Raw genomic sequence first — 12,212 nt, forward strand, 5'->3', positions numbered from 1 at the left:
ATAGAGACTATAATGGTAGCTGGACTGGACACGCCAAACCAAGACGAAAGTACCATGTTGAAATTGATGACGACACTGGTATGTTAATAGAAGAGTTTCAGACTAGTGAAACCCAGGAGTTAGAAGACAACATCTTCACACTATGTCGTAATTATTTTCGACACGCACACACACCCCAGTTCAGAAAAGTGATCGCCACAGTGCAGGATTGCAGAGGCAACGTATTGCCGTTAGCAGTTGTTCAGTATTATTTCGAGGGAGGCGTAGAAGTGCCATTGAAACTAGCAAAGCATAGGAATGCAAAAGAGAAAAATTCCTCCCCTTACATGCGCACATCACGTCCTGTTCTAGACAAGCTGAAGAAAAAATGCTCCACAACAACTTGCCGAAAGGCTGTAGAGGAATGCTTTCAAGAGGAAGGAGGGACCTGTGGTATTCAAGCAGTAACAGACGTTCACAGAAATCGTAAGCAAGCATACAACCTCCATTATCAGATGGGAAAAGAAAGTCAAAATCATGGTGGCAAGCAATCCCAGCGTTTTCAGTTTTATGACGTATTAGAACTCTTGAATCAGGGAACATTTGTTGGAGATTTCGCATTTCAACGTTCGGCATTAAAGAGTCGCACTCATCCTCGATCGTTTCAGGCAACAGATTTCCAGATCGCCCAACTTTCCCGGATGTGTTCATCCCAAAAGTACTCTTCAGTACTTGGAGTTGATGCCACGTTTAATTGTGGCAACTCTTTTGTCCCCAACATCTCTTTTAAGTACAATATGTTTGTAAACAACCAATCCGGGAAACACCCAGTCTTTGTTGGTCCATCCATAATCCACATGACCAAGGAGTTTGAAGAATATAGCCATCGTTATTTGGCAAGTCTTCTCAAGACCCACTGCAAAAACGTTGAAACCTTGACAGATTTTGGAACGGATGGGGAGATTAACTTGGCTAACGCGTTCGTATGCGAACTCCCAGATGCTATCCACCACAGGTGCAAGATTCACCTATCTGAGAATACAGAGAGGAAGTTGGTCAAATTATCGTTTGGCAAAGATGGTCGGCAGAACGTACTCGGTACAATATTTGGAAGGCGTAAGGGCGATTCCAGAACGAAAGCGATGGTAGATGCTAATTCAGCAGAAGAATTTGACGAGATGCTTGCAACATTGGAAACAGAGTGGAGCGTGCTGGAAACCACTGAACATTCTGGTGAACCTCAGTTCTTTTCATGGCTCAAACGTCACATTGCAATGGTGATGAAAGACAGTATGATCGCTCCAGTCCGTAAAAAAGCAGGTCTGGGGTGCCCTCCTGAGTTTTATACTCAGAACACGCAATGTTGCAACAGCATGGTTAAGAAAAATGCTGGAAAGAAGAAAGAGTGGTTAGATTTCTGCATTTCCCTAGAATCAGCTGTTCAAACCCAGGAGAAGGAGTTAGTCAAGGCAGTTCATGACATGGGAGAGTTCCGGCTGAGTCCTGATTTTAAGCACCTGCAAATAGACGCGGACAAGTGAATAGGGATGACCTAAGCGCAAGGTGATTCGCATATCAAGCGCTGCTTAACCAACACATTGGACGCACTTGCAAAGTCGCGTCATACAGAGCCTGAGCTAACGGACTGTGATACCTATTGCCTTTCCGTAAGCTATCAGGACTGTGCTATCTCAACGCTGTCTCACACCAACTTCCAGCGAATGTGGCCTTTGGCGTCAACAATCTTAGAAGAAAATAATGGTGTGTTGTCACTGCCCTGGGACAAGAGTGGAACGCAGCGCTTAGTATATGATGGTGAAGGTGCACTTCCCTGTCAAGTCATTGTACAGCAAGCTGGGGCTCTGAAGTGTTCGTGTCCGAAGTTCAAGTCTGCTATGATTTGTGCCCATTCCTTGGCAGTTGCAGAGCAAGAACTGTGTCTTCCAGAGTTTTTGTCCCTAGTTGGGAAGACGAGGAATGAGCCTGATCCTTATCAACTCGTGGGAGACGATTTACCAAGATCTGCAGGAAATAAAACATCTACAAAAAGGAAAGGCAAAGCCAACAAGAAAGGAGTGCCGCTTATGTAGCTTCGGCCCTCCCCTTCAGCTACCGCAACAAACAGCCTTCCGGTTGACGATTCCAGCTCCATGGCAGCTTTTGCCCTTCTATGTCGGGATCCAGGTCCTCGTCTAGGGAAGACGACTATTTCTCCTTGAAGTCTCTGGAGGGTACCCAAGTCAGAGTGTGTTACGGCTGTGGCCAGGCTATACGAGTACCGCTAGAAGTACCCCCACCTCCAAATGATCTATGTGTGGTTAACAAGGAATTCAGATCTTGCAGGAAGGCAGATGGATCACTCAAGGTGTCCATTGAGCGTCAAAATTGCCACTACCACCTAAAGCAAAAGTGCATTCAAAGAAGACACCCAGACTTCATTCCATCGGCTGTAAGAATTTCCACCCCATATTAGGTAACATCTGACAGCAGTGCACTGGACATGGCTGGTAACCGAATGTCAAGTCATGGTGTAAGTAAGGATTCATTTGCCACTGCAAATGAACTGGAACGGTGACATTTAGCTGAGTCATTTGAATTAAACTGATATCCTAGGCAACGTTTGGCCGTGCACATACCTTCATTTACGTTGAAATCGTTCGTTTTATTAAGCCTTAAAAGGATTGAAACGTCTGCACAAGAAATTTAAACCTTTAACTTGCTTGTGGATTAACTCGTTATGTTAATTTAAGGAGACACCTGTTCAATTTTCAAAACGTCTGTATGTGGCTGTATGCAGTTAGGGGAACTTGTTTTTTTGAACTATTAGAAAAATTTATTTACACCCCCAGCCTCTCAGTTGTACGACACATGTTGGATTGTTTTTATCTAGTTGGTTTAGTAAAAAAAGCAAAAAACAAAAAACAAAAAAGAAACACACAAAGAAACAAAATATGCAACGCTGATCGCATGATGGTTAAACACAAATAGCAAATCTCACCATTACTCCTCGCTGATCTTTGAGAGGGGCAATTCGATCTAACCTGCACACTTAGCCCTGTTTATATGGTCTCGGGTACCCGAGACAACCCTCCCCCCGAGTTACCCTTGGCGAGACATTTTTCCACTCATTTGCGTATTACACGTATGACATTCCATCCAGTCCATTTGCTGAATGTGAAAACGCAACTATACTTAATAAAAACGAACTAGAAAAAAAGAAAGGCAAATGATGATACGTATTTTTTGAAGGTGCGTCTTAAAGATATATGCATAATTAAGTAGGGTCAACTTTGTCTCGGTCACGCAATTCTCATATAGACGCTCGGTAAAGTTGTCTCGGCAGGAGGGCTGTCTCGGGTAACCGAGACCATGTAAACAGGCCCTTAACTGATCTTCAATATTGTATCAAAAACAAAAAACATTGGCAGGGTGTGCAAAGGTTGTATCAATAGGGTAATCAATCTGAGTTTACTTGCGTTTTTGAGTCGATTAGGCATTAGCCTACTTATCAGAGTATCGGAGATTTCAGTTTTGTGGCGTGAGCAGCCACGAGTCGGTTTTAACCGTAAAAAAATTCCTACGCCCATAACAATCACTCAATCGGCTCAAAATCGCTAGCAAACCTAGAAAAGGGTTTTCTCCATCTTCTGTGCATGTTTCACGGCCATATTTGAAATCAGAACGGAAATATAAAGAAAAACGTACATTTAGAGCGTGAAGGGGTCTTTTTTTATTTGTTTGTTTTTGTTGCTATTGTTTTCTCGTCAGCATTTGTCGATGATATACTGATTACAAGATTACCGTTAATTATATTCATTCAAAGATCGTTGAGTTTGATTGTCAATTGAAGCTTTTTTCATTTCTCACTCCCATGAACTAACCTCTGAGTGAACCCTAAAAAGCTGATCCCTTCTCCTCCCCTACTATACAGTTTAAACGTAGTCTCGGAGAGACAAGTAGCGATACTGACTGAGACATTATCAGTGAATACTTCTTTCCCTAACTTTTCAATTATTTTCCGTCTGGTTTGGTCGGCGCTCCGCCCTTAAAATACATACAAAAATACGACACTATTTTCTTTCTTAAAGTCCTAAATGTAAGATAATTCTGTCTTTCGCTTGCTTCGGTGGCTTCGTTTCGGTGGTTTCGCTTGTTTCGGTGGTTTCGCTTGTTTCGGCGGTTTCGTTTTGGGGGGTTTCGTTTCGTTTCGTTTCGTTTCGTTTCCTTGTTTCGGGTTTTAGTACATGCCACCCAGAACATCTTTCTTCTCCAACAATGCTTCGATGCATTCCCTCTGTTTATTCTTTAAATAATCAATATTCGGAAACAAATTCACACCAGAAGAAAACGCTCTTCCCTACTCAAGGACTCCATTTTGTTTTTTCTTCACATCTTACGTCACGTGGCTTAAGCAACCAATCAGCAAAAACCGTTAGCCAGGCGAATAGTGGGTAGAGCTTAAACAATGGGGTGACAACAGGCGGATTTTTCTCACCTCGCGCTTCGCACTTGTGCTCGTGAATCGCGCTGTCCCCGCTAATGCGCCTTCATCTTGAATTTAAGGTGATAGTCAATGAAGACACCAGAAAGTTCAGAAGATGGTCAGTTAATGAATATAAAATGTTCTCACTATTTGTAGTAAACTCAAGAGAATTAAAAATATATATTATCAATAAGAGTAGCAGAGTCGCTAGTTATGCGAGTAGGCTGGAGTAAATGTGATTGAAAAAAATATGAAGATAATAAATTTGTAAATTCTTCAGCTAAAGCATGGGAATCACAATTCAGAAGGTTAATATTGAAGTCACCCACAATGATACAAAGCTTAGATTCTTTACGGACTTTATCAAGAATTTTTGAGAAATGATCCAGGAAAGATTGTAAAGAAGTATTTGGGTGTCTATAAACGATGCCACAACCAATGTTCTTTTTTGTTCCATTCAGCACTTCAATCCACAGCAACTCCTCAAGGCCACTACCAACTCAAGATTTTCCTCAAACTATCCGATGTCTCATTGTTGTTTATATTTCCCGCTGCAATCTAACACACTTGATGACGTCATGAAGACCTTTTTGGCCGCGCGGGAAATGTCGCAATTTTGGCCAAATGCCGAAGTTCGGGTTGCGAAAAAAAATCACTTCGGACATTTGTAGGAAGATTCTAATAAAGAAATCCTATCAAGCAAAGCCTGAATTTTAAGGGTATGAAATAAAAACTGGTGGTGAAATTTCGAGTCATGTGCACTTTAAGTACCAAGAGAGTGTCCCCACGGGACCCTTGGTTATTTGTTATGACTCGCTCCCTTGGGATGAATGTCAGCATGAGAACAGCCAGAGCTCAGAGCTAAATGGAATATAATAACTACTACTACTACTAATGATAATAATAATAATGATAATAATAATAATAATAATAGTAATAATAATAATACAACAACTTTATTCACAATTTTCAGCTTCCTACCTACTTAAATACACAAAAACAATAATCATTCTTGATTGTTCAAATTCTCTCGCACTGCGCAAATTTAATACTTATACTAAATAATAATAATAATAATAATAATAATAATAATAATAATAATAATAACAATAATAATAATAATAATAATAATAATTATTATTATTATTACAAAACACTATTTACAATTTCTTTCGATGAAAAAGAAGAGCACTTAGATTTGGTCAGGAAAAAAAAATTCAATTGATGAAAAATGAGACAAATAATAATCTCGTATAAGAACTTTGTTAACAACAGTAACAAAAATGTTTCATAATGTTTCATAATGATAATACCTGACGCTGAAGAGAGTAAGAGTTTTCGGAATGGTATTTGGGAGGTGGAAAAGGAACCGAACAGCCGACTGGTAGAGGGGTTAAAGGGAGCGAGGGATTATGACCAACAGGAAGCACTAGAAATATCAGAGGTGACGGTCAAGAAACAATGTAAGAAAATTCCAAATTGGAAAGCTCCTGATTGGGATGGCGTTCAGGGGTTTTAGATTAAAAGACTGGATATGATGCATGGCAGAATTGCGAGCCAACTCAATGAAATTTTAAACGGAACAGCCAGGTTACCTGAATGGATGACTTATGGCAGTACAGTCTTATTCCAAAAAGATCCTGCTAATAGTATTGCAGCCGATAATTTTAGACCGATATCCTGCCTAACTCTGATGTGGAAGCTAACAACAGGAATACTTGCTGATAATATGTGTGACTACCTTGAGAGGGAAAGGATATTATCTGAGGAACAGAAGGGGTGCCGCAAGGGAAGGCGTGGAACTAAGGAACAGCTCTTAATTGACAAGGCTATTCTAAAGGATTGCAGGAAAAGGCACACAAATCTGGCGATCGCTTGGATTGATAATCGGAAAGCATATGATATGGTGCCGCATAGCTGGATTGTGTAGTGTTTGGAGATGTTTGGGATAGCTGAGAATGTGAAAAAGTTTCTGATTGATAGTATGAAGACATGGAAAACAGAGTTAACATCATCAGGCGAGAGGTTAGGAGTTATTCACATTAGAAGAGGGATTTTTCAAGGGGATAGTTTGTCACCACTACTATTTGTGTTAAGCATGATTCCATTAACATTGATTTTGAGAAAATCAAGAGCAGGTTATGATTTTGCCAAGGAATTTAAGGTGAACCATCTTCTTTTCATGGATGACTTGAAACTGTTTGGGAAAGATGAGGACCAAATAGATTCATTAGTACAAACTGTGCAGTCGTTTAGTGAGGACATTGGAATGGAATTTGGGTTGAAGAAGTGTGGTGTGTTGTTAATGAAAAGAGGAAAGAAGGTGAGATTTGATGGTATTACCCTTTTTGATGGGCAAATAATGAGAGAAATTGAGGAAGAAGGCTATAAATATTTAGGGATTCTTGAGGTGGATATGATGACGGAAAAGGAGATGAAAAAAAAAAAAACAATTTGGGAAGGTTGAAGCTTGTGTTGAAATCAAAATTGAATGGAAAAAACAAAATTAACGCCATTATCACCTGGGCAGTCTCTGTACTGATGTACGGAGCAGGTATTTTAAGATGGACAAAGGAAGAGCTAAAAACATTGGATAGAATGACAAGAAGGTACTGACAATGAATGGTGCTTCTCATCCAAAGAGCGATGTTGATAGGTTGTATGTGTCAAGGGTGAATGGAGGCCGGGGACTGATAAGCTGTGAGGGATGTGTGAGAAGTGAGGAAAACAAATAGGATGGTATGTGTAGAATTCTCTGGAAGTCCTGTTGCGAGGGGTAAGGGCTACTAGTGTAATTAGGAGTGAGGAAACAGTGGGCAAAGATGAATTCAAGACATCTTGGAACAATGAGAAACTCAACAGTTGGAAGGAAAAAAGGCTGCATGGTCAATTTGTTAGAGAAATACCTGAAACGACGTATGTAGAAGAATAGTGGAGGTGGTTGCGAAAAGCAGACTTGAAGATCCAAACAGGAGTACTTATTTGTGCAGGCCAAGAAGAACAAGCCCTTAGGGCTAACTATGTAAAATACCATATTGACAAAACGGTGGAATCCCCATTACTAGGTTATGTGGCGAGAAAGGTGAGAGCGTAAACCATATTGTCTGTGAGTGTAAAATGGTGGCCCAAAGGGAATACAAACAGAGACATGACAACGTTGCTAAAGTAGTTCATTGGAAGTTGTGTGAGAAATATCACCTGGAAAAGAAGGATAAGTGGTACGCACACGCACCGGACAGTGTAAGTGAAAACGATGAGGTTAAGACAGTTTAAGACAATGAAACACACACTTTTTTTTTTTAGTCCAGGAACTGTTGCTTAGACACTGTCCGCAGCAAGTTTCAAAACAAATTGTAAACTGAAAAGTTATTCAATAAAACAGATAATAATAATAATAATAATAATAATAATAATAATAATAATAATAATAATAATAATAATAATAATAATAATAGGAGGTGCCTCTGATGAAGTCAGTTATGATTTGGACAAGTGGATAAAGATGATTGGTACGACTATCATTAACTTTCAGTGCCGATTTCTGCACAGACTTCCCCCTACTAACTTGTTTCTAACAAAAAATTGGTATCAAACAGGACCCACAATGTTCATTTTGCAGCAACGCTCCTGAAAATCTTAGTCACCTTTTGTGGTATTGTCCAAATGTTAATACGTTTTGGAAGGTTCTGACCGATAAACTCATTGATTGTGAATTTATAGCTCGAGACTATTTGAAAAATATCGCCGTTTTCTGGGCCTAAAACCGGACACATCAAAGATTTTCTACTCAAATGAATTTATGTTTTCTACTTGCCAGACATTACATATGGTGCTGCAAAACCCGTAACAATGAATTGGGAAGCCCAACATGAGAGTGTGGAGCAATTGATGGCGATGAGGAAGAGGACGAGAATGAGAATAATAATGACAATAATAATTCGTCGTATGGGAAATCTAATGGTGAACCATTAATCAAGCGAGTTTCAAATACCATGACTGAGTCTTTTAGACTCGTTCACTGGTAACTTCTTTTATGGGAAATTTGATACAATTTAATATTAAATTCATACATTTAAGCCACAACTCTCGCACTTTAAATTGTTTCTTAGTGTGCGATTTTTGTAACGTTATTTAACACGCTAACCACCAAGAAATAACTTGATTCATTAATAAGCTAATTTAATGTGTGTTACTTCTAAGCTTACCAGCAGGGCAGTCTGTGCACCTAGGGAAAAGACTTGTGTCAGCAATGTTAACAAAAGTACCACGAGGACATGGGAGAAGCTTGAGGCCACTAGTATCATACTGATTGGCAAATCCAGCCCGATGCAAAGTATCGCGCAGATAAACTTTTATTGAAGAATCTTCTTTTCGGATGTCTATAAAGTCAGAGTCATCTTTCTCTACACCCCTGAAATTCAAAATGGAGGAGGCAATAATTTGCTAAAGTATCACTAAAATTCCTTTAGTATCGCCATTCCTTATTCCAGGAAACCTGTACCTTTTATAGGAAAACCAAACAATGTGTCACCAATATTGTTATTGCTTCTGACGGTGTAAGCACAATTTTTTTGTTGCCCTTGTCTAGGAGGCCGGTTATTTTAATGTAGCCTAACAAACTGTGAATTTCAAAAAATCAAGTTTCCTTGAAAACTTTCTAGAAGTCATTTTCGCAGAGGAGATAACTGTTTTCCCTTTGCTCTCGTGTAAGTGACACTGTTTTGTACAGCCAAAATGGAAATAACTTGAAACGCATTGTTTTAAAGCACGGCTGAACTCTGTTTAACTTCTAGACTCAAGTTTAACACTTGAAAATTCAAATTTGAGAAAAAAAATAACTTGAAAGATAACAATGGTAGCAAATTTAAGTTCTTTATGGTAACCACAAATCTAGCAAAATTAGGACATAAGTTCACATAGTTTTCTCGACTTAGTTCATTATCATTTGCGCACAAGTTACTCTTCTTCTTATCTACCTAACGTATCTTACTGAAAATTGAAGAACATTTCCCGGAAATATCCCCTAATTACGTCCTAAAATAACTGTATTCAAGCGCTGAGTTATGCGTATCATACCGAACTCAGAGGTTATAATTTTTAATAATAATTGACAGTGCTAATCACTCTTTACTTGCAGTATTGAGGACTGAATTGCGAAAGGGCACAGCTCACGATATCGGGCAGAAAGCATACGAAGGCGCCTCTGGATGCAACTATACGGTCCATGTTTGATGTCGGAGCACAGCACTGTCGTGTATGTCACATTTCGTGCATGTATATCATGAAGTAGAAAAGGAGCAGTATGGAGAGAGAAGAATAGAGAGAGCACATGGTTGATTGTTATGTGTTTCTTCGGAACTAGTTGCACTTCTCCAACTAGTTAAAGCTCCTCTAATTTATGTACTAAGAGGACACGACATTAGCGACGAGGATAAGTACAGCACAAGATGTCTTTGAGCGGAAATGGCGCTTTAAATGCTATTCCTAAGTTCGACTGTCACTCGGATCCCGCCACGTTGGGACCACGCTGGACGCGTTGGTTGATATCTTTTGAGTTATTTGCGGATAGCAAAGGTCTTATTATCACTGAGGCTGCAAATGCAACCACAAGGCAACGAAGACGAGCGATGCCACTCCATTTCGAGATATGTCCAGAAATGCACACAACAACAAAAATGGCAAAAATGAGAAAATGTTGGCGAATTTGGCAAATATGGCGAAAATGACAATTTTGCCACAATCGCCAACGAGGCAAAGCACAAAGCAGTGAAGGGGCACCATAAAAGTTGGCGAAAGCGGCGAATTTGGCAAATATGGCGAAAATGACAATTTTGCCACAATCGCCAACGAGGCAAAACACAAAGCAGTGAAGGGGGCCCATAAAAGTTGGCGAAAGCGGCGAATTTGGCAAATATGGCGAAAATGACAATTTTGCCACAATCGCCAACGAGGCAAAACACAAAGCAGTGAAGGGGGCCCATAAAAGTTGGCGAAAGCGGTGAATTTGGCAAATATGGCGAAAATGACAATTTTGCCACAATCACCAACGAGGAAAAACAGAAAGCAGTGAAGGGGGCCCATAACAGTTGGCGAAAGCGGCGAATTTGGCAAATATGGCGAAAATGACAATTTTGCCACAATCGCCAACGCGGCAAAGCACAAAGCAGTATAGGGGCCCCATAAAAGTTGGCGAAAGCGGCGAATTTGGCAAATATGGCGAAAATGACAATTTTGCCACAATCGCCAACGCGGCAAAGCACAAAGCAGTATAGGGGCCCCATAAAAGTTGGCGAAAGCGGCGAATTTGGCAAATATGGGGAAAATGACAATTTTGCCACAATCGCCAACGAGGCAAAACACAAAGCAGTGAAGGGGGCCCATAAAAGTTGGCGAAAGCGGCGAATTTGGCAAATATGGCGAAAATGACAATTTTGCCACAATCGCCAACGAGGGCTGTGACTAAAAGTGGGACGGGGACGTGGGACTTGGGACGTGGGGACTCGGGGACGTGGGGACGTGGGGACGTGGGGACGTGGGGACGTGGGGACGTGGGGACTCGGGGACGTGGGGACTCGGGGACTCGGGGACTCGGGGACGTGGGGACTCGGGGACGTGGGGACGTGGGGACGTGGGGACGTGGGGACTTCGGGACGTGGGGACGTGGGGACGCGGGGACGCGGGAACTCGGGGACGTGGGGACTCGGGGACGTGGGGACGTGGGGACGTGGGGACGTGGGGACGCGGGGACGTGGGGACTCGGGGACGTGGGGACGTGGGGACGTACTTCCTCTTTCTGCATCCTAACCTTTCTATTTTAAATTATGCATTTCACTCGTAGTTGTCTGTCACGTCACATTTGTTTACTGAAGACGTCATAACGCTTGTTTTTGAGATTGGGGGAACGTTTACCCTAAAAAATTCCGACAAAGTTTTGCTTGAAACTGCTTAAAACTACCATTAACGTATAATTATACCTATCAATGTGATATCGTTCATTTTTATTGTGACCGCTATGTGATTTGACCTTTTTTTTTTCTTTTAATTTTGATTTACCGTTGCCATTAAGATGGGCATATGATTAAAAGGCAGAGTGATAAAGCCTCGATAGGAGTACTACAGCAAGGTATCTTGATATAAGATGACTTTTCCATCCTCTTTTCCGATAAAATATTTCAATTGTTTTTAGCCGTTAAAAATCACGTGACACATTTCAGATGAAAGAGGGAGTAGAAAGCAAAGTATGCAGATTTCAAGTTAACGTCGATTGGATAAATGTTTCCTCGTAAAACAAAAAAATGCCAACTTATTCGCTTGGTCAAGCCATAACACACAGAAGCGTTATTTAGCTTCTGGCCCGGGACGGTACTTTAGGAATTTCTGGGTGGGGGATGTGCCGCTAGGACCTTGGAACCCTTAGCCTAAACCAGAGCTGGTTCAGGTGAATTTTGCTACCCCGTACCAGAGTAAACTCCCCAAACCCTCCCTATCCTAGAGTAACTGTTTTTCAGAAACTACCGAGGTCACTAGCACAGTCTAGCCAAAGCAAAACCTATACCACAATCGTTTCTCTCTCAAAAAATGATTTCTTTATACTTGAAGGCGGTAGTTTCTAAAGAAACTGTGGTGCTGTTTCGGTGGAGAAGTAGTATACAAAAATTGGTTTTATCAACTTTCCTTAGTCTGGATAAAATCTTCAACCAACTGGTCAGTTCCGTGAAAAATTATATCCAATTCTAGAAAAAAACGCTCT

General features: G+C 40.8%; 1 protein-coding gene across 1 annotated transcript in view; it reads right to left on the minus strand.

The window, feature by feature from the left end:
- Positions 1–12,212, minus strand: part of LOC138013056 (uncharacterized) — a 41,737-nt gene that overhangs the window by 16,092 nt on the left and 13,433 nt on the right. The window contains exon 3 of the mRNA XM_068860024.1: positions 8,668–8,873. Within this exon, the coding sequence (XP_068716125.1) occupies positions 8,668–8,873 (206 nt within the window). The remainder of the gene's footprint in view (positions 1–8,667; positions 8,874–12,212) is intronic.

The sequence above is a fragment of the Montipora foliosa genome, chromosome 1, assembly GCF_036669935.1.
Source record: "Montipora foliosa isolate CH-2021 chromosome 1, ASM3666993v2, whole genome shotgun sequence".
In the NCBI taxonomy this organism is placed as follows: domain Eukaryota; kingdom Metazoa; phylum Cnidaria; class Anthozoa; order Scleractinia; family Acroporidae; genus Montipora; species Montipora foliosa.